General features: G+C 39.4%; 1 protein-coding gene and 1 pseudogene across 2 annotated transcripts in view; one reads left to right on the forward strand and one right to left on the reverse strand.

The window, feature by feature from the left end:
* Positions 1-2488: 2488 nt before the first annotated feature.
* The window catches only part of LOC126963050 (non-histone chromosomal protein HMG-17), a 961131-nt gene continuing 939689 nt past the window's right edge, over positions 2489-23930 (reverse strand). For both annotated transcript variants that reach the window (XM_050804928.1, XM_050804927.1), the window contains exon 2: positions 2489-3675. In XM_050804928.1, coding sequence (XP_050660885.1) covers positions 3313-3585 — 273 coding nt within the window. In that variant the 5' untranslated portion in view covers positions 3586-3675 and the 3' untranslated portion in view covers positions 2489-3312. The remainder of the gene's footprint in view (positions 3676-23930) is intronic.
* LOC126962276 (14-3-3 protein zeta/delta-like) lies at positions 12315-13122 on the forward strand (annotated as a pseudogene).

The following is a 23930-nucleotide window of genomic DNA, read 5'->3' on the forward strand; positions in this document are numbered from 1 at the left end:
TTTCTGTACCTCACTTTTGCTTTCTGTACATGACTTTCTTTTTTTGTTCACAAATCCTCTCCAACCACATGGCAGTGCTGGGGTCTCTCTGAGCCTATTCTGGCTCAGGGGGCTGTTTGATTCATGAATTAAACTCTATAAAATTGCTCAATTAAACTTTGTTATTGAATTTTTCCAAAGTTTTTCTTTTAACAGAGAGTGTCAGAATTGGAACATGAAGTAGAGCTTCCAGTAACCCCTGGGAGCATCAAGTGACCCAGAGAGGTAACCCCTGACCCCATCAGGACCCATTGCATCCATTGTTCTCGCACAGCAACTGAGGATCATGGGTAAGTTCCCTCTCAGATTCTGAAGCTTCACAAATTTGTGTTTTGTGCTATCTGAGTTTGTTTCAGCAAATTTTTTATGTGAACTGTGTTCAGAAGTCTCGACAGAAACTAGACTGGATCCAGGATCAGATTAAATCCAATAATTAATTGGATTAGATCCAGCCAGAGGCTTTAGATGTCTGACTGGCTCAGATAGAAACTGGCAGTAAATGGATAATCATGCAGAGGATGTAAATTTTGGCTTTAGGAAATTCACAGGGATTTTTGTGTTCTATCCCCTTTGTTTCTTCTTGCATGTTTAGGTAGGGAAAAATCATTGGCTAAACTGATCAAGGGAGCTCAGAGTCAAAGCCAAGATGTAGCATAAAAATGGGAACCTTGACCAGGCGCAGTGGCTCACACTTGTAATCCCATCCCAGCACTTTGGGAGGCCGAGGCAGGTGGATCACTAGGTCAGGAGTTTGAGACCAGCCTGGCCAATGTAGTGAAACCCCGTCTCTACTAAAAATACAAAATATTGGTCAGGCATGGTGGCGCATGCCTGTAATCCCAGCTACTCGGGAGGCTGAGGCAGGAGAATCACTTGAACCTGGAAGGCAGAAGTTGCAATGAGCCAAGATTGCATCATTGAACTCCAGCCCGGGGACAGTGTGAGACTCTGTCTCAAAAAATAAAAAAGGAAACTTAATTTCTGAAGAAGTGAGTACCCCACCTTCCAGCTATGCCTGTCTTTACATATACAAGTATTAAGCCCTGAAGCAACAAACTCTAACAGAAATGGCAAAATATTAATAAAGATAATTTAAAATTTCAGTGGAATGTTCCAAATGAACATTACATTTTAAAAAGTGGATTTAAAAATGAGGACTCCCAAATTAGGCTAACCAAGGAATTCCTATTAATGTGCAGAAGATTCTATAAAGATTTCAATCTTTTTATTGATTTTTTGAAAAAGATTTTATTTAAAAAAATGTTTTTTCTGAGGATTAGGTCTATATTATCCAGGATGGTCTTGAACTCCTGGCCTGAAGTGATCCTCCTAACTTAGCCTCCCAAATGGCTGGGATTATAGCATGAACCATTACATCCAGCCAATTTCTTTATATAAATATATAATATATAAATATATATAATATATATAAAGAAATATAAAGGAAGTTACCCTATGTGGTCTAAAAAGGAGAGGCATGAATAATCCACCCCTTGTTTAGCATATCATAAAAAATAACCATAAAAGTGGGAAACAAGTGGCTGCTCTGTCTATGGAGTAGCCATTCTTTATTTCTTTACTTTTCTAATAAACTTACTTTCATTATACTCTATGGACTTGCCCTGAATTCTTTCTTGCTTGTGTTGAACCCGGAAGGTAGAGGTTACAGTGAGCTGAGACTGCACCACTGCACTCCAGCCTGGGCAACAGAGTGAGACTCGATCTCAAAAAAGATGGTTCTCTTTCTTTCTCTCTCTTGTCTGTCTTCCTTCCTTCCTTCCTTCCTTCCTTCCTTCCTTCCTTCCTTCCTTCCTTCCTTCCTTCCTTCCTTCCTTCCTTCCTTCCTTCTTTCCTCCCTCCCTCCCTTCCCTCCTTCCTTTCTTTCTTTCTTCTTTTATTTTAGGTTCAGGGGTACAGGTATAAGTTTGTTATACATGTAAATTGTATGTCACAGGGCTTTGATGTGCAGATTATTTTATCATCGATTTAATCAGCATAGTACCCCATAGGTAGGTGCTCTATCCTGCACCCTCCTCCTACTCTCCAACCTCAGGTAGGCCCTATTGTCTGTTGTTCCATTTTTGTTTCCATGTGTATTCAATAATTAGTTCCTACTTATAAGTGACAACACGAGGTATTTGGTTTTCTGTTCCTGTTAGTTTGCTTAGGATAATGGCCTCCAGCTCCACTCATGTTGCTGCAAGGGACATAATCTCATTCATTTTTATTACTGCATAGTATTCCACTGTGTATATGTACCAAATTTTCTTTATCCATTCTACTTTTGATGGGTATTAAGGTTGATTCCATGTCTTTGCTATTGTGAATAGTGCTGCAATGAACATATGATTCCATGAGTCTTTATGGTATAACAATTTATATTCCTTTTGGTATATATCCAATAATGGGATTGCTGGGTCAAATGGTAATTCAGTTTTTTTTTTTTTTTCCAAGCCAAACTGTATCCAGCTTTATTAAAGATACTTTCCATAAACAATCATGGTATTTCAGGCAGGATATGGGCAGACAATCATTAACAGTATACAACAACTTTCAAACTCCCTTCTTCAATGGACTACCAAAAATTAGAAAGCCACTATAAAACCCAATGAAGTCTTCATCTGATGCTCTGAACAGGGAAAGTTTAGACTGAGGGTTGACATTTCACATTTAGCATGTTGTTTAACAACTTTTCACAAGCCCACCCCGACTTTCAGGAAGTGAAATAAAAATGGCAGAATTTGTCTGAAGATCCACAATATAGAAATGGAACCAATGCTGTTTTGACAGGTGCCATCTCAGTGGCATCACTGGAAAGTCCAGATTGCCTGACACACTGGTAACCAATGACTAGGGGTCAAGTCCCAACAGATGTCTGGGCTTAAGGGAGTTAAGTCTATGCTGAAAGATGGAAAGGGAGAAGAGGACATAAAAACAAATTCGTTTTTCCATACCACAAGGCTTTTGTGCCAAGGTGGCCATGTGTGTCAAAGTCAGGGAATCCCTCCTCCTGGGAGCCAAGAGGAAGTCTCTCAAAACTAGAAGGGAAAGGTGTTTTCCCCACATCAATCCAGCTGTGGAGACATTCTATTAGTGACATATGCCCCTTCCCCCAAAAACAATGAAGTGTTCTGTGTGCTAACAACATAGCTTTAAAAAAAAAAAAAAAAAAAAAGTAAAACAAAAATCTGCATTTTTATAAAACTTGATAAAAAATAGTATTTCAAACTGTACAGTCACCAGAAGTACACAGTTATCAAAAATGCACACACTTCACTTGGCATCTCCAGCCCCTTCAGCTTTCTGTGCCTGATCTGTTTTGGCATCTCCGTTTTCTGCAGGGTTATTCCCCTCCTTGCCAGCATCAGCTTTTCCCTTTTTCCCTTTGGGTACCTTCTCTCCCTTCTTTGCAGGGGCCTTTTTAGGCTTGGGCTCTGGCTTTGGAGGAGCAGGTTTAGCAGACAACCTCGCGGATCTTCTCTGTGGTTCGTCCTTCACCTTGGCTTTATCTCCTTTAGCATCCCCTTCAGCCTTTCTCTTGGGCATGGTGGCGACGGCGGCGGGACGTAGGTGCTGGACGCAGGATGCAGCGCGCACGGGCTTTGGTCGGTCTGGGGGTCGTTCTCGCCTCTTCTTCTTCCGGTAATTCAGTTTTAAGTCTTTAAGAAACCACCAAACAATGGCTGAACTAATTTAAATTCCCATATAACTAATTTACACTATACAGCAGCATATAAGCTTTCTTTTTCTCCACAACCTGGCCATGATTTGTTATTTTTTGACTTTTTAAAAATAGCCACTCTGACTGGTGTGATGGTATCTCATAGTGGTGTTGATTTGCGTTGCTCTAATGATTCATAAAGATGAGCATTTTTTCATATGCTTATTGGACACACATATATCTTCTTTTGAAAAGTGTCTGTTCATGTCCTTTGCCCACTTTGTAATTGGGTTGTTTGGTTTTTGCTCTTTAATTTGTTTAAGTTCCTTATAAATTCTGGATATTAGACCTTTGTTGGATGCATAGTTTGCAGACATTTTCTCCCATTCTGTAGGCTGTCTGTTTACTCTGTTGATAGTTTCTTTTGCAGTGCAGAACCTCTTTGGTTTAATTAGGTCCCACTTGTCAATTTTTGGTTTTGTTGCAAATTCTTTTGGTGTCTTCTTCATGAAATCTTTGCCAGGGTGTATGTCCAGAATGGTACTCCCTAGGTTATCTCCTAGGGTTTTTATAGTTTTAGGTTTTACATTTAAGTCTACAATCTATCTTGAGTTGATTGTTGTATATGGTCTAAGAAAGGAGTCCAATTTTAGTCTTCTGCCAATGGTTAGTCTGTTATCACAGTAGCATTTATTAAATAGGGAATCCTTTCCCCATTGCTTGTTTTTGTAAGATTTGTCAAAGACCAGATGGTTGTAGGTGTGCAGCATTATTTATGAGCTCTCTTGCCTGTTCCATTTGTCTATATGTCTGTTTTTGTACCAGTACCATGCTGTTTGGGTTACTGTAGCCTTGTGATGTAGTTTCAAGTCAAGTAACATGATGCCTCCAGCTTTGCTTTTTTTGCTTAGGACTGTCTTGGCTATTTTTTTCGTTCCATATGAATTTTAAAATGTTTTTTTCCAATTCTGTAAAGAATCGGAAAGATGGCAGATAGAAGCCTCCACCAATTGTCCCTTCATAAAAACACCAATTTAACAACTATCTACACACAAAAAAAGGACATGCATAAGGGTCAAGAATCAGGACAGCCCTCATAGTACCTGGTTTTAAGTTCATATTACTGAAAGAGACACTGAAGAAATAGAGAAAACAGCTTTGAATCACCAGCATCACCTCTCCTGCATCCCCCAGCAGTGGTGGTGTGGTATGGAGAGTATTTCTGTGCACTAGTGAGAGGAAGAGCATGAAGCAAAACAAGACAAAACTCAGCTGACACCCAAGGAGGGAGCCTTTAAACCAGCCCTAGTCAGAGCAGAATCACAGATCCCAGTGGTCAGAACTTGAGCTCCCACAAGCCTCAGCGCCACAGGCTACAGTGTTCTGGGGTCACAAATAAACTTGAAAGACAGTCTAGGCCACAAGAATTGTAACTTCCCAGGTAATTCCTAGTGCTGAATTGGACCCATAGACAATGGACTAGGGAGGACATGACCTACTGAGACACCAGCTGAAACAGCCAAGGGAGTGCTGGAATCACCCCTTCTCTAATTCCAGGTTGCACAGCTTGTAGTTCTAAAAGACACCCCTTCTTTTTGCTTGAGGAGAGGAGATGAAAGAGTAGAGAGAACTTTTTCTTGTATTTTGGATACCAGCTCAGACATAGCAGGCTAGGTCCCTGGTCAGAGTCATGAGGTCCCCCTTTCCAGGCCCTTGCTTCCAAGCAACATTTCTAGACACACTGGGCCAGAAGGAAATCCACTTCCCTGTAGGGAAGGACTCAGTCCTGGCAGAATTTAACACCTACTAACTAAAGAGGCCTTGGGCCTTAAATAAACAGCAGTGATGTCCAGTTATATTAAGGAATTTAGGTGAGACATTGAGATTTGTTGGTTTCTGGTGAGACTTAGCACATTCCCAGCTGTGGTGGCTACAGTGAAAGACTCCTTCTGCCTGAGAAAAGTAGAAAGAAAAATAAAGGAGTCTTCGTCTTGCACTTCAGGTACCAGCTCAGCCACTGGGGGCAGAGCACTAGTGAGCTCTTGGGATCCTTGATTCTAGAACTTGGCTCTTGGACAGAATTTCTGGATGTGCCCCGGACCAGAGGGGAGCCCAGTGCCTTAAAGGGTGAGTCCCAGGCCAGAGAGCATTCACCACAAACTGACTTAAAAGGCCTTGAGCTTTAAGAAAACATTGATGGTAGTCTGGCAGTACTCCCCATTGATTTGAGGTGGTGGTGGCCATACGGTGAGGCTCCTCTGCCTTTAGAAAGGGTAGGAAAGAGTGTGAAAGACTGCATCTTATGGTTTCAGTGCCACCTCGGCCTTAATACAATAGAACACCAGGTGTTCTACTGTATTAGATGTAAGGTGTTTTACTCTAATCCCTGGCTCCCGAATGGCACCTCTAGATTCACCAGGGTCCTGGAGGAACTTGCCACCCTGAAGGAAAGGACACAGGCCTGGCTGGCTTAGCTACCTGCTGATCATGAGACCCCAGGGCTTTGAGAAAACATAGGTAGTAACCAGCAAGTGGTTAGAGCAGGGCTTTGTTGAGACTCAGTGCTGTGCTGGCTTTAGGTTGGACCCAGCACAGTTCTAGGACTGGTAGCCACAGAGGTGCTTATGTCACTCCACCCCTGTTCAGGTGGCTCAGAACAGAGAAAGAAACTTCATTTGTTTTGGAGAATGTAAGGGAAGAGAACAAGAGTCTCTGCCTAGTAATCCAGAGAATTATTACCAATTTTTGCCAAGAACTTCAAGGCGGTACCTATACAAGTCTGCAAGAACTGCAGTGTTACTGGGTCTGGGATTCCCCCTAAAGCAGATATAGCTTAGACAACAATGCCAAAGTTCTTTTAAATATCTGAAAAGCCTTCCCAAGAAAGAAGGGTACAAACAAGCCTTGACTGCAAAGACTACAATAAATACCTAGCCCTTCAATGCCCAGACACAGATGAACATCCACAAGTATCAAGATGACCGAGGAAAACATGACCTCACTAAATGAACTACATAAGGCATCAGGAATCAGTCCTGGAGAAACAGAGACATGGGACCTTTTAGACAGAATTCAAAATAGCTATTTTGAAGAAACTCAAAAATATTCAAGATAACACAGAGAAAGAATTCAGAACTCTGTCAGATAAACTTAACAAAGAGATTGAAATAATTAAAAAGAAATGAGCAGAAATTCAGGAGCTGAAAATTGCAGCTGGTATACTGAACATCATAGTCTTTTAATAGTGGAAGAAAGAATTAGTGTGCTTGCAGACAGGCTATTTGGCAATCAGCAGCCCTTGGGGCTGCTCTGTTTATGGAGTAGCCATTCTTTTATTCCTTTACTTTCTTAATAAACTTGCTTTCACTTTGTACTGTGGACTTGTCCTGAATTCTTCCTTGTGTGAGATCCAAGAACCCTCTCTTGGGGTTTGGATCCAGACCCCTTTCCTGTAACGTTAGCATATCAATTATTCTCATTTAAAAACAGTTTTTAGTGTTTTCCAATGTATTAAATAATATTAAACTAATCTTAGTCTACTTTGAAATAACTCTATACCATTTCACATGTTGTTCACATACTGTATAACAGAATATCCCCAGTAACTCCCTCCCATACCTTGTGAAATTGCTGTCATTTATTTTACTTATCCATATGCTAAAATCACCCATTACATTGTTACCATTATTACTTTAAACAAAAACATATTTTAAGTTACTTATCAATTTTTAAAAATTATGCCTTCATTTATTTCTTTCCTGATGCTCCTTCCTTCTTTATGTAAATCAAAGTTTCCAGCCTATACAATTTTCTTTTTTTTTGAGATGGAGTCTCGCTCTGTAGCCCAGGCTGGAGTGCAGTGGCCGGATCTCGGCTCACTGCAAGCTCTGCCGCCTGGGCTTACGCCATTCTCCTGCCTCAGCCTCCTGAGTAGCTGGGAGTACAGGCGCCTGCCACCTCACCCGGCTAGGTTTTTTTTGTATTTTGTAGTAGAGATGGGGTTTCACCGTGTTAGCCAGGATGGTCTCGATCTCCTGACCTCATGATCTGCCCGTCTCGGCCCCCCAAAGTGCTGGGATTAAAAGCTTGAGCCACCGCGCCCGGCCTACAATTTTCATTTCATTATCCTTTTTTACCTTTCTTCTAGGGCAGCACTGCTCGTGATGAATTCCCTCAGTTCTTGTTTTTTGGAGAAAGTCTTTAATTCTCTGTAATTTGCAGGGCAATCTAACAGGATACAGAATCCTAGGATGGTGGTTTTTCTTTGAATTCTTCTAATATTTTAGTCCACTCTCTCCTTGCTTGCATGGTTTGTGACAAGAAGTCTACTGTAATTCTCATGTTTTTTCCTTTCTATGTAAAGCATTTCATTTTCTTTGGCTTCTTTCAATATTTTTCTCTTTGTCTGGTTTTCTTCAGTTTGAATATGATATAACTTGTTGTAGTTTTCTTTGGCATTTTTCCTGGCTGGTGTTCTGTAAGCTTTCTGGATCTGTGGTTTGGTATATGTCATTTATTTTGAAAAATTCTCCTCTGCTATTACTTGAAATATTTCTTCTGCTGTGTTCTCTCTTCTCCACTGCTATTCTAATTCCACATGTCACATTAAACAAAGTATACTACATTTCTGAGATAATGTTTTAGTATTATTTTTCTCTTTGTATTTTATTTTGGGAAATTTCTATTGACGTATCTTCATGCTCACTATTTTCTTGATGTTCAACCTAGTGATAAGTATATCATAGACATTCTTCATTTTTGTTGTAGTGTTTTTGTTTTCCAGCATTTTCTATTGACACTCTCTCACAATCTAAATGTCTTTGCATAGTTTGCCCGTATTTTCTTGCTTTTACCTATTTTTTCCATTAGATCCCTTAACATATTATTCACAATTACTTTACATTTCCTGTTCTATGTCATATCTGAGCATGGTTCTGATGCTTAATTTGTGATTTTTCCTGTCTTTTGGTGTGACTTGTAATTTTCTAATTAAAGCTGGACGTGATACGTCATGTAATAAAAATTTAGATATTTTTTCTAGGCCTTTAGTATGTGGTCTTATGTTAATTTGGCTAAGAGCTGTGCTGTGTTTTATGTTTACTGTCGCTGTGGGTGCCAAACGCTTTACATTTCTCTTGTATCCTTATTTTTGTCTCCTGTGTTTTTTTGGGATTTCCTAAAAACTCATTCTCAGACGGAATTTGCATCTTGCAGCTCTTTCAGCTACTATTGTTGTAGTGGAGCCCTGTTGGTATGCTGGTAAAGTGAGAGGAAGAAGGGATATTCTATAATCATATAATTAAATCTCAGTTTTATCAGTGTGCCTGTGTTCCAAGGCTGTGTGACCTATGCTTAGATCTCTTAGCCTTTTTCTTCCCCCTTAGATGAGACAGAAAGGTCAGAGGGGGCCAGGGTGGGAGAAATGCCCTTCCCCCAGATGAGATAAGACTAGTAAGGTCATTTCCCCCGAAGAATAAGGCCTTTGCTCTGGAGAATACTCGGTGTGTTTTTCACAATGGTTACTCTTCTCTTCCCTTGATAAAGCCAGTGGAGAATCTTTCTTAGCTTTTCACAGTAAGCATCTAGTTTAGTTCCTGAAGATAAAACCCACAAAAATGCAGGGTCCTCCTAGCAGCATAGCATTCCTCCACTCCAGGATTTCTCACTTTCAAGCTAGTCTACGTTCAGCTCCAGCAGTTGATTAACATTACAAGTTGAATATCCCCACCAAGTGTGGCTACAGTGGCTTTTTCTTCAGGTAAGCAGATCTTAGCTGTGACTCGCTGGATTTGCCTATTTTTCCAGATTTGGGGCACTCTCATTTCTCTAATGCATCCAAGAAAAAATATTGAGTTTTAGTTTGTTTAGTTTTTTCTTGTGGTATGAACAGGAGTGATGACTTCCAAACTTGACTTGTTGAAGCTGAAACTAGAAGTCTTAGGTTTTTGTTTTTATAATTATGTTTTTATTTCTGTGATTTCTGGGTACTTTTTAAATGGATGGAATGTAATATCCTCTAGAATATTTAAGATTCGAAACAAATTATAGGAAGATCTTAAAATAAGTTAAACGTGTCTTGCCTCCTTGGGTATTAGTTCTTTCATTTGTGGAGTAAGTTGCCATTCTTTTGAGGTGTAGGTCCTCTTCAAATGTTTGGTTATATTTGCCATTCAGGATCCCTGCTCTACTTTATGTGGATGCCATTTCTGACTACAGAAGATTTTTTCTGAAATTTTTAAGAGTTTTGCTGGATATGCTACTGAAGAGGTTGTGCTCAATGCTTTGCATTTGGGGTGAAGAATCTGTTTCTCCTGATACATTGCCCTGATTCTCCTTCCAAATGATGAAATCCTTCATCAACAAATGCATGAAGAAGTGGAGGTTCCACCAGCCTTGTGCTCTAAAAAAGTTTTCAGTTAAGCATCCTGATTATTTTCCCAGAGCCCTTTTCTTTTCTCTAATTTCATCATACCTGAGACTAAACAACCTCTGAAATGATGCCTCCCTTTTAATTATCTTTTTTCAATGTGTTTTGGTCTGTGGTCTCCTTCTTTCATTCAATTCATCAGTGTTCTATCTTCTAGAAAGCCTTCGACATTTTTGATTTGCTGCTTATTCACTCTAATTTTGTTGTTTTTATAAATTGCAAATGACTTTTATTACAATTTGGGATTCATTAAGGTCTTTTTCTGGAACAGTTTCTCACATTATAAACTCATATTTGTTAGGCTGATTTTCTGATTAAACTTATAACTTCAACAGATTAAAAATAGTCATCATATCTCTATCCCTATCAAGAATGACAGCTTTTACTTACAGATCTACATTAAGTTAACACATATATGAATAAATGAAGTGTATATAATAGCTATGCTTCATCTTGTTTTGGAATTACACTTATTCCGGACTTACATCTACACAACTAATGGCAATATCCTTTCCTTGGTTTGGGATTAAATGAATTGGGAGAAAAAAAGAAAAAAGAAGAAAGAAAAAAAATCTAGAGAAGGAAATAGGTTTCTATCTTCACCACCACTGCACAGAAAAGGAAGCTTCCCATTTGTCCTCTGACTTCTCCAACCTTCTGCCCCATCACACTGTTCTTATGACACTGGACTCATTGGTTATGCACTACACAGATATGGCATAACATTTCCTTCTGTTCTTTCACTGCCTTCCCTTATATGGAACTTCAATTTTCTTCCTCTGGGTATGGGGCAGCTATTTTCAGTCTAAATAGGCTGGCCACTCAGCTAGCCCCACTTAATCACCAAGCCAATGCAGAGAAGGCAAAGCATATGCACTGCATCATATATGATATTTTGTCTAATTTGTTTCCATCTTAGGTTCTATTTTAGTGATCTGGTGGAGTGACCCTCACTACCAGTCTATAATCTGTAAACTTTATATGACCCCAGTGATTTTTTCCTTCTTCTAGGTATCTATTAATGGATGGTATGAGGAAATATGTTGTTATTCTTCCTTTTAAGTAAAACCTTTCTGAAATGAACTGTGAGTATTTTTGTTTAGTTTTTTTATAAGCGTGAACTTAACTCTGCTATTCCACTAGGCATGCAAGGGAATAAGAAAAATATGGAACCCAAAGGGACTGCAGTAAGACCCCAAAGATTATAGGACACTGTGAGCAAATGGGGTGAAGAAGTTCTCTCCTGACCTACAGAAGGAATGGTCTGGTGATTAAGATAAAACACAAGTTCAATTTATTAGATTTGTCCATAGTCAGCAATGGTGATCTACTTGCTAGTCTTACCATTCCTGGACCCAAAGTGCTCCACGGCTTCCATGATATTCTTGACTTCCTTCACTTTGCAAAGACTACATGCTTGCCATTCAATCACTCAGTCGTGGCAGTGCAGATGAAACACAGGAAACTGTTTGTGTTGGGTCCGGCATTTGTCATGGACAAGATGCCAGGACCTGTATGCTTCAGGATTCTCATCATCAAATTTCCCCCCATAGATGGACTTGCCACCACTGCCATTATGACATGTGAAGTCACCACCCTCACACATAAACCTTGGAATAATTCTGGGAAAGCAGAAACCCTTACAACCAAATCCTTTCTCTCCAGTGCTCAGAGCATGAACATTTTTTGCGGTCTTTGGAACTTTGTCTACAAACAGCTTGAAGGAAACTTAGCCCAAGGGCTCACCAGCAATAGTGTTGTTGAAGAACACAGTGAGGTTGACCATGGCTGGTGGCAAGGGGCTCCAGGTAGTGTCGGCACCTTCAAAGCTGAAAGTTTTTTTGAATAATCCAAATTATTTGACTACTTTTATTTCTGTTTGCTGGTCTTTAAAAATTCAAGCAATCGCTGCTCAAGCCATTCAATACCTTGACGGAGCCCCAGTCATATTTGAATGAATTTTACCCATGAACCAGATATTTAGCCTATGATTAAAACATTTGCTTTAAGAAATTAAATTTCTGAAAGCATTTAAAATAAAATGGAGTGATTAGAAGCTTGGAATCATTACTCTTATTATTCCTGCTATTTTTTTTATTTAGATAAAACTTACATTAACCATAAAAGGTAGAAGACTTGGCGACAGAGTCTCAACCTCACCGCTGCTGCCACCACTGTCCTGAGACTGCTGAACCCCTGTCCATCTGCCGCCACCACCCACTCTGGACACAGAACATCCAGTCATGGATAAAAATGAGCTGGTTCAGAAGACCAAACTGGCTGAGCAGGCTGAGCGATATGATAGCATGGCAGCCTGCATGAAATCTGTATCTGAGCAAGGAGCTGAATTATCCAATGAGGAGAAGAATCTTCTCTCAGTTGCTTATAAAAATGTTGTAGGAGCCCGTAGGTCATCTTAGATGGTCATCTCAAGTATTGAACAAAAGACGGAAGATGCTGAGGAAAAACAGCAGATGGCTCGAGAATACAGAGAGAAAATTGAGATGGAGCTAAGAGATATCTACAATGATGTACTGTCTCTTTTGGAAAAGTTCTTGATCCCCAGCGCTTCACAAGCAGAGAGCAAAGTTTTCTATTTGAAAATGAAAGGAGATTACTACCATTACTTGGCTGAGGTTGCCACTGGTGATGACAAGAAAGGGATTGTGGATCAGTCACAACAAGCATACCAAGAAGCTTTTGAAATCAGTGAAAAGGAAATGCAGCCGACATATCCTATCAGACTGGGTCGGGCCCTTAACTTCTCTTGTTCTATTATGAGATTCTGAACTCCCCAGATAAAGCCTGCTCCCTTGCAAAGATGGCTTTTGATGAAGCCATTGCTGAACCTGATACATTAAGTGAAGAGTCATACAAAGACAGCACACTAATAATGCAATTACCGAGAGACGACTTGACATTGTGGACATTGGATACCTAAGGAGACAAAGCTGAAGCAGGAGAAATGGGAAAATTAACCGGCCTCCAATTTTAGTCTGCCTCATTCTAAAATTTACACAGTAGACCACTTGTCATCCATGGTGTCCCACAAATAGTTTTTTGTTTATAATTTATGACAGGTTTGTGTTACTTCTATTTGAATTTCTGTATTTCCCATGTTGTTTTTATGTTTAATATTAGGGGAGTAGTGGTCAGGCATAGTGATTCATGCCTGTAATCCCAGCACTTTGGGAAGCCGAGGTGGGTCAATCACCTGAGGTCAGAAGTTCGAGACCAGCCTGGCCAACATGGTGAAACCCCGTCTCTACTGAAAATACAAAAATTAGCCAGGCGTGGTGGCAGGTGCCTGTAATCCCAGCTACCCAGGAGGCTGAGGCAGGAGAATCGCTTGAACCCGGGAGGCAGAGGTTGCAGTGAGCCAGGATCACACCATTGCACTCCAGTCTGGGGGACAAGAGTGAGACTTTGTCTCACATACACACACACACATATATATACACACACATATATACATACACACATATACATATATATAATATATATATTTGGGGAGTAAAGCCAGTTAACATTTAGGGAGTTATCTGTTTTCATCTTGAGGTGGCCAATATGGGGATGTGGGATTTTTATACAAGTTATAAATGTTTGGTATGGTACTTTCAGTACATTGTGGCTTCACAAGGTCCAGTGTTAAAACTGCTTCCATATCTAACCAAAGAAAATTGCCTACATATTGGCTTGTCCTGGTGGGGAATAAAAAGGATCACTGGTTCCAGTCACAGGTGTATTAATTGTGGGTACTTGAGTGTTTGGAGCACTTACAAGGCTGTGGTAGAAACAGATATCCCATAAATACACATGTTAAACCATATATATCTGTGGAATACTCAATCTCACTGTGCACACCTTTCACTACAGCTGCAGAAGTGTTCCTTTAGATAAAGCTGTGACCCATTTTACTCTGGGTAAGTGCAGAAATGGTTCACATTTCATTATTTGTAAAGTTACCTGCTGTTAGCTTTCATTATTTTTGCTACATTCATTTTATTTGTATTTAAAATTTTAGGCAACCTAAGAACAAATGAAAAAGTAAAGATGCAGTAAAAATTAATTGCTTGATATTCATTACTTCATGTATATCAAGCACAGCAGTAAAATAAAAATCCATATATTTAGCTTTTTTTTTTTTAGGTTTTTTGCTTTTGTGATTTTTTTTTTGATACTTGCCTAACATGCATGTGCTGTAAAAATAGTTAACAGGGAAATAACTGGAAATGATGGCCAGCTTGGTTTAATGTCTTACGAAATGCTCATGAACAATCCAAGCATAATTGTTAAGAACACATGTATTAAATTCATGTAAGTGGAATAGAAGTTTTATGAATGGACTTTTCAACTACTTTTTCCACAGCTTTTCATGTAACTTAGTCTTTTGGTTCTGAAACTTCTCTAAAGAAAATTGTACATTTTTTTGAAATTTATTCCTTATTCCCTGTTGGCAGTTAATGGTCTTTTCCAAGTTTAAACACAAAGTTTATGATAACATCAAAAATACTACTAATATCACTACTATTTGCAACCATGTCTCAAGATCCCCTCTCAAAGTTTATCATAACAACAAAAATACTACTAATATCACTACTGTTTCCAACCATGTCCCATGATCCCTTCTCTTCCCACCCTGAAAAAAATTAGCTCCTATTTGTTCTGGGAGAGGGGGAGATTGATTAGGAAAAAAAAGGAGTATGTTCCAGTTCCATTTAAAATTTTGGTATATGGCATTTTCTAACTTAGGAAGCCACAATGTTCTTGGCCTATCATGATGTTGGGTAGCATTAACTATAAGTTTTTTGTTTCTAAATCACTTTTTGGTTTTTAAGAATTTCTTGATACTCTTATAGCCTGCCTTCAATTTTGATCCCTTATTCTATGTGTCAGGGGCAGAAGATCACCTTCCTTTTTTAGCCTTCTGTCTTGTCACCAGTCATTCTTACTTGGTGGCCATGATCTTTCTGGCTCCATTCAATGTCTAAGGCACCCTGCTTCCTTTGCTTGCATCCCACAAACTACTTCCCTCATCCTATTTACTGCAACAAATCTCTCCTTAGTTGATGAGATTGTGTTTAATCTCCTTTTAAAATCCTACCTATCCTGAATGGTCTGTCATTGTCTGCCTTTAAAATCCTTCCTCTTGACTTGAAAAGGCAAGTCTGGGGACGGAGCAAGATGGCCAAATAGGAACAGCTCCAGTCTCCAACTCCCAGCGCGAGCGACACAGGAGACCGGTGATTTCTGCATTTTCAACTGAGACTCCACCTCTGGGGACAGGGCACAGCTAAACAACAACAAAAGCAGCAGAAACCTCTGCAGACACAAACAACACTGTCTGACAGCTTTGAAGAGAGCAGTGGATCTCCCAACGCGGAGCTTGAGATCGGAGAAGGGACAGACTGCCTGTTCAAGTGGGTCCCTGACCCCTGAGTAGCCTAACTGGGAGACATCCCCCACTAGGGGTAGTCTGACACCCCACACCTCACAGGGTGGAGTACAACCCTGAGAGGAAGCTTCCAAAGCAAGAATCAGACAGGTACACTCGCTGTTCAGCAATATTCTATCTTCTGCAGCCTCTGCTGCTGATACCTAGGCAAACAGGGTCTGGAGTGGACCTCAAGCAATCTCCAACAGACCTACAACTGAGGGTCCTGACTGTCAGAAGGAAAACTATCAAACAGGAAGGACACCTAGACCAAAACCCCATCAGTACGTCACCATCATCAAAGACCAGAGGCAGATAAAACCACAAAGATGGGGAAAAAGCAGGGCAGAAAAGCTGGAAATTCAAAAAATAAGAGCGCATCTCCCCCGGCAAAGGAGCGCAGCTCATCACCAGCAACGGATCAAAGCTGGACAGAGAATGACTTTGACGAGATGAGAGAAGAAGGCTTCAGTCCATTAAACTTCTCAGAGCTAAAGGAGGAATTACGTACCCAGTGCAAAGAAACTAAAAATCTTGAAAAAAAAGTGGAAGAATTGATAGCTAGAGTAATTAATGCAGAGAAGGTCATAAACGAAATGAAAGAGATGAAAACCATGACACGAGAAATACATGACAAATGCACAAGCTTCAGTAACTGACTCGATCAACTGGAAGAAAGAGTATCAGCGATTGAGGATCAAATGAATGAAATGAAGCGAGAAGAGAAACCAAAAGAAAAAAGAAGAAAAAGAAATGAACAAAGCCTGCAAGAAGTATGGGATTATGTAAAAAGACCAAATCTACGTCTGATTGGAGTGCCTGAAAGTGAGGGGGAAAATGGAACCAAGTTGGAAAACACTCTTCAGGATATCATCCAGGAGAACTTCCCCAACCTAGTAGGGCAGGCCAACATTCAAATCCAGGAAATACAGAGAACACCACAAAGATACTCCTTGAGAACAGCAACTCCAAGACACATAATTGCCAGATTCACCAAAGTTGAAATGAAGGAAAAAATCTTAAGGGCAGCCAGAGAGAAAGGTCGGGTTACCCACAAAGGGAAGCCCATCAGACTAACAGCAGATCTCTCGGCAGAAACTCTACAAGCCAGAAGAGAGTGGGGGCCAATATTCAACATTCTTAAAGAAAAGAATTTTAAACCCAGAATTTCATATCCAGCCAAACTGTTTCATAAGTGAAGGAGAAATAAAATCCTTTACAGATAAGCAAATGCTTAGAGATTTTGTCACCACTAGGCCTGCCTTACAAGAGACCCTGAAGGAAGCACTAAACATGGAAAGGAACAACCGGTACCAGCCATTGCAAAAATATGCCAAAATGTAAAGACCATCAAGGCTAGGAAGAAACTGCATCAAATAACCAGCAAAATAACCAGTTAATATCATAATGGCAGGATCAAGTTCACACATAACAATATTAACCTTAAATGTAAATGGACTAAATGCTCCAATTAAAAGACACAGACTGGCAAACTGGATAAAGAGTCAAGACCCATCAGTCTGCTGTATTCAGGAGACCCATCTCACATGCAGAGACATACATAGGCTCAAAATAAAGGGATGGAGGAAGATTTATCAAGCAAATGGAGAACAAAAAAAGCAGGGATTGCAGTACTAGTCTCTGATAAAACAGACTTTAAACCATCAAAGATCAAAAGAGACAAAGAAGGCCATTACATAATGGTAAAGGGATCAATTCAACAGGAAGAGATAACTATCCTAAATATGTATGCACCCAATACAGGAGCACCCAGATTCATAAAGCAAGTTTTAGAGACTTACAAAGAGACTTAGACTCCCATACAATAATAATGGGAGACTTCAACACTCCACTGTCAACATTAGACAGATCAATGAGACAGAAAGTTAACAAGGATATCCAAGAATTGAACTCATCTCTGCAGCAAGCAGACCTAATAGACATCTATAGAACTCTCCACCCCAAATCAACAGAATATACATTCTTCTCAGCACCACATCGTACTTACTCCAAAATTGACCACGTAATTGGAAGTAAAGCACTCCTCAGCAAATGTACAAGAACAGAAATTATAACAAACTGTCTCTCAGACCACAGTGCAATCAAACTAGAACTCAGGACTAAGAAACTCAATCAAAACCGCTCAACTACATGGAAACTGAACAACCTGCTCCTGAATGACTACTGGGTACATAACGAAATGAAGGCAGAAATAAAGATGTTCTTGGAAACCAATGAGAACAAAGATACAACATACCAGAATCTCTGGGACACATTTAAAGCAGTGTGTAGAGGGAAATTTATAGCACTAAATGCCCACAAGAGAAAGCAGGAAAGATCTAAAATTGACACTCTAACATCACAATTAAAAGAACTAGAGAAGCAAGAGCAAACACATTCGAAAGCTAGCAGAAGACAAGAAATAACTAAGATCAGAGCAGAACTGAAGGAGATAGAGACACAAAAAACCCTCCAAAAAATCAATGAATCCAGGAGTTGGTTTTTTGAAAAGATCAACAATATTGACAGACCACTAGCAAGACTAATAAAGAAGAAAAGAGAGAAGAATCAAATCGACGCAATAAAATATGATAAAGGGGATATCACCACCGACCCCACAGAAATACAAACTACCATCAGAGAATACTATAAACACCTCTACGCAAATAAACTAGAAAATCTAGAAGAAATGGATAATTTCCTGGACACTTACACTCTTCCAAGACTAAACCAGGAAGAAGTTGAATCCCTGAATAGACCAATAGCAGGCTCTGAAATTGAGGCAATAATTAATAGCCTACCAACCAAAAAAAGTCCAGGACCAGATGGATTCACAGCTGAATTCTACCAGAGGTACAAGGAGGAGTTGGTACCATTCCTTCTGAAACTATTCCAATCAATAGAAAAAGAGGGAATCCTCCCTAACTCATTTTATGAGGCCAACATCATCCTGATACCAAAGCCTGGCAGAGACACAACAAAAAAAGAGAATTTTAGACCAATATCCCCGATGAACATCGATGCAAAAATCCTCAATAAAATACTGGCAAACTGGATTCAGCAGCACATCAACAAGCTTATCCACCATGATCAAGTGGGCTTCATCCCTGGGATGCAAGGCTGGTTCAACATTCGCAAATCAATAAACATAATCCAGCATATAAACAGAACCAAAGACAAGAACCACATGATTATCTCAATAGATGCAGAAAAGGCTTTTGACAAAATTCAACAGCCCTTCATGCTAAAAACTCTCAATAAATTCGGTATTGATGGAACGTACCTCAAAATAATAAGAGCTATTTATGACAAATCCACAGCCAATATCATACTGAATGGGCAAAAACTGGAAAAATTCCCTTTGAAAACTGGCACAAGACAGGGATGCCCTCTCTCACCACTCCTATTCAACATAGTGTTGGAAGTTCTGGCTAGGGCAATCAGGCAAGAGAAAGAAATCAAGGGTATTCAGTTAGGAAAAGAAGAAGTCAAATTGTCCCTCTTTGCAGATGACGTGATTGTATATTTAGAAAACCCCATTGTCTCAGCCCAAAATCTCCTTAAGCTGATAAGCAACTTCAGCAAAGTCTCAGGATACAAAATTAATGTGCAAAAATCACAAGCATTCTTATACACCAGTAACAGACAAACAGAGAGCCAAATCAGGAATGAACTTCCATTCACAATTGCTTCAAAGAGAATAAAATACCTAGGAATCCAACTGACAAGGGATGTAAAGGACCTCTTCAAGGAGAACTACAAACCACTGCTCAGTGAAATAAAAGAGGACACAAACAAATGAAAGAACATACCATGCTCATGGATAGGAAGAATCAATATCGTGAAAATGGCCATACTGCCCAAGGTTATTTATAGATTCAATGCCATCCCCATTAAGCTACCAATGAGTTTCTTCACAGAATTGGAAAAAACTGCTTTAAAGTTCATATGGAACCAAAAAAGAGCCCGCATCTCCAAGACAATCCTAAGTCAAAAAAACAAAGCTGGAGGCATCACGCTACCTGACTTCAAACTATACTACAAGGCTATAGTAACCAAAACAGCATGGTACTGGTACCAAAACAGAGATATAGACCAATGGAACAGAACAGAGTCCTCAGAAATAATACCACACATCTACAGCCATCTGATCTTTGACAAACCTGAGAGAAACAAGAAATGGGGAAAGGATTCCCTATTTAATAAATGGTGCTGGGAAAATTGGCTAGCCATAAGTAGAAAGCTGAAACTGGATCTTTCCTTACTCCTTATACGAAAATTAATTCAAGATGGATTAGAGACTTAAATGTTAGACCTAATACCATAAAAATCCTAGAGGAAAACCTAGGTAGTACCATTCAGGACATAGGCATGGGCAAAGACTTCATGTCTAAAACACCAAAAGCAACGGCAGCAAAAGCCAAAATTGACAAATGGGATCTCATTAAACTAAAGAGCTTCTGCACAGCAAAAGAAACTACCATCAGAGTGAACAGGCAACCTACAGAATGGGAGAAAATTTTTGCAATCTACTCATCTGACAAAGGGCTAATATCCAGAACCTACAAAGAACTCAAACAAATTTACAAGAAAAAAAAACAAACAACCCCATCAAAAAGTGGGCAAAGGATATGAACAGACATTTCTCAAAAGAAGACATTCATACAGCCAACAGACACATGAAAAAATGCTCATCATCACTGGCCATCAGAGAAATGCAAATCAAAACCACAATGAGATACCATCTCACACCAGTTAGAATGGCGATCATTAAAAAGTCAGGAAACAACAGGTGCTGGAGAGGATGTGGAGAAACAGGAACATTTTTACACTGTTGGTGGGATTGTAAACTAGTTCAACCATTATGGAAAACAGTATGGCGATTCCTCAAGGATCTAGAACTAGATGTACCATATGACCCAGCCATTCCATTACTGGGTATATACCCAAAGGATTATAAATCATGCTGCTATAAAGACACATGCACACGTATGTTTATTGCGGCACTATTCACAATAGCAAAGACTTGGAATCAACCCAAATGTCCATCAGTGACAGACTGGATTAAGAAAATGTGGCACATATACACCATGGAATACTATGCAGCCATCAAAAAGGATGAGTTTGTGTCCTTTGTAGGGACATGGATGCAGCTGGAAACCATCATTCTTAGCAAACTATTACAAGAACAGAAAACCAAACACCGCATGTTCTCACTCATAGGTGGGAATTGAACAATGAGATCACTTGGACTCGGGAAGGGGAACATCACACACCGGGGCCTATCATGGGAAGGGGGGAGGGGGGAGGGATTGCATTGGGAGTTATACCTGATGTAAATGACGAGTTGATGGGTGCTGACGAGTTGATGGGTGCAGCACAGCAACATGGCACAAGTATACATATGTAACAAACCTGCACATTATGCACATGTACCCTAGAACTTAAAGTATAATAATAATAATAAATTACTTAAAAAAAAATCCGTCGTCTTTCTCTTCCTCTATTCTCTAAATAATGTTGAGACTAAGTTATACCCAAAGCTCACTTTACAAAATATTTCCTCAGTACTTTGCAGAAAACATCAGACAAAAATGCCATTTTAAGAGTTGTGTTTTTCTTTTAGGATGTAAGCTCCTCAAGAGCAGGGAAAATGTTTTCTGTATGTTCTATTGTGCCTAGTACACTGTAAATGCTCAATAAATATTGATGATGGGAGGTAGTGAGTCTTGATGATAAGGGCGAGAAACTGAAATCCCAAACACTGTTTTGTTGCTTTTTTTATTGTGACTGCAGATTCAATTGGGGACTATTGGCCCTTTTGGATAATTGTCCCAAATATTACATTCAAATAAAAGTGCAATGGAGAAAAAAAATAGAAGACTTGGAATTAAAAGATTAAAATGTACTTTTGGCCCTGCTAAATCACTTTAGGAAAGTTGAATAATATCCCTTAGTCTATTTTTTAAATCTATAGATGGTTGCATTAACTGTATGTTTCCTAAAGTCTACATTAGTTCTAAAATTATTTTTTCTCTTGCATGAAGTTATTATGCTCCACATATTTAAGGGATTACAGGTTTAAGATAATATAAATGTATATTGTGAAATGCTGGCCATTTATTAAAATGTGTGTAATGAAATCTGTTGTTATACTGGGGGCAGGGAGCAAGAAGGGGGTGGATATCTTACTCAGTGAAAGCAGTGACATTGAATTAAACAACAAGTTTTCCATTTTGTTACTTGATCAATTCAAGAAAATATCTTAAAGGCATATGAAAAGGTCACTGCAAATCTCACATTTCTGCTATTCTATTATGAAGAACCCACTGAAAATATTTTGAAATAGCCACTTTGCCTGTGGAAAGTTTACAGAGCAAATTGACAATATGTCTTCACTGGCAGAGGCAACTCATGAACCTGCAACAAGCCAATTTATCGCTTTTCGTTTATTTTGTTTTAGATAGATGTAGCTTGAAGTGTTTTTATTTTTAGTGTGAATAATAAAACTGAGGGTGATAGGAATCTATTTGGCTCTAAGCTACCACTACTGGAATTACCAGGACTTTAAAATTCTCTCTTGCAATGGGAGATTGCTGGGCCCTTACACAATCTTCTTGGGAGCCGTTACAATAGGCCAATTAGAGCTGCTTATCGGTTTCCACTGTGACACCTCCTGGCCTTATTCCTTCCTGCGCCTCAAGCCCCTAGCACAATGGTTATGTCCTGTCTTCAAATGCTAGTCATGCTGGACCCTGGGGCCTTGATGGCTATAGTTCCCTATGCTACTCAATAGGAGAAGAAAGGGACATTTTTCTATCATTGCTGTAATTATTAATGACTTTCCTATGAGTTAGATTTACTGTTTTGTTTTTTTCATCTTTGATGAACTGGGATCAACAGCTCGTTGCATGTAGATCAGAAAACAATTGATTGTTACAACTAACTGTATCTGTCCCACTAACAATCAGCTTTAGAGCTTGCTTCAAGTACTTTGCTAATCACTTTTCTGGATAAGTCTCTTTTGTCTCTTTATTTGTTTAGAGTCATGATTCCTATGTACCGGGTACTTCTTCCTCAGACTTAACATTTTCCACAGAGGTCCTTTATAGTTGCTTCCAAACAACCTGAATAGTGCTTGCTAGTGCCAGATTTTTGGAAATAGATATGCATATTAGCCACCATCCCACTCCACCTTGACCTCAGGAATCATGTTCCTAGTAAGCCAGAACATTCCAAGTGCAGCATGAGCTTGTTATCAATCCCACAAGGATCAAGAAAATTGATTCACTCTAATGATTTTTAAAAATGATATATTGGCCGGGCGCGGTGGCTCACGCCTGTAATCCCAGCACTTTGGAAGGCCGAGGCGGGCGGATCACAAGGTCAGGAGATCGAGACCATGGTGAAACCCCGTCTCTACTAAAAATAGAAAAAATTAGCCGGGCGCAGTGGCGGGCGCCTGTAGTCCCAGCTACTCGGGAGGCTGAGGCCGGAGAATGGCGTGAACCCGGGAGGCGGAGCTTGCAGTGAGCCGAGATTGCGCCACTGCACTCCAGCCTGGGCGACAGAGCGAGACTCCGTCTCAAAAAAAAAAAAAAAAAAAAAAAAAAAAAAAAAAATGATATATTGACAAATTATAGTTGTATATATTTATGGAGTAAAAAGCTATGTAATGATATTTGAATGCAATGTGGAATGTTTAAATCAAGCTAATTAACCTATTCATCACCTCAAATATTTGGCATTTTTGTGATAAGAAACATTTGTGGCTTACTCTCTTAGCTATATTGAAATATGCAATACTCAGTGATTAACTACATTCGCCACACTGTGCAATAGATCTCAAAACACAAACAAACCACAACAACAAAAACCAAAAACAAACTCATTCTTCCTATCTAAGGCTTTGCACCCTTTGTTATCGTGTCGCCATTCCTCCACCATCCAGTCTCAGGTAAACACCTCTTCCCTATTTGTTTCTATGAGTTCAATTGTTTTAGACTCCACACGTCAGTGAGGACATTCGGTATTTGTCTTTATGTGTTTAGCTTATTTCACTTAGCATGATGTCCTCCAATTCCATCTATGTTGTCATAAATGACTCTAGTGATTTTTCACCTTCCTGTACTTTTGGAAAACTCTATAAAATATTTCTTTCCAGTTCCTTACTTTTCCCCCTTATCATTTCCTAGAGTTAAATGCAACCTTCCTTTTGTTACTCTCCACACCTAAGACCCAATTCAGAAGTCTAATTTCTATATTGTGATGACGATAAAAGTATTGATAAGTAGATGAATAGATAAATAGATATGTGTGTATTTGATATAGGATACATATATTTGACATGTATCTTGCTATATAGCAAG

Source organism: Macaca thibetana, chromosome 9, assembly GCF_024542745.1.
Source record: "Macaca thibetana thibetana isolate TM-01 chromosome 9, ASM2454274v1, whole genome shotgun sequence".
Lineage (NCBI taxonomy): Eukaryota > Metazoa > Chordata > Mammalia > Primates > Cercopithecidae > Macaca > Macaca thibetana.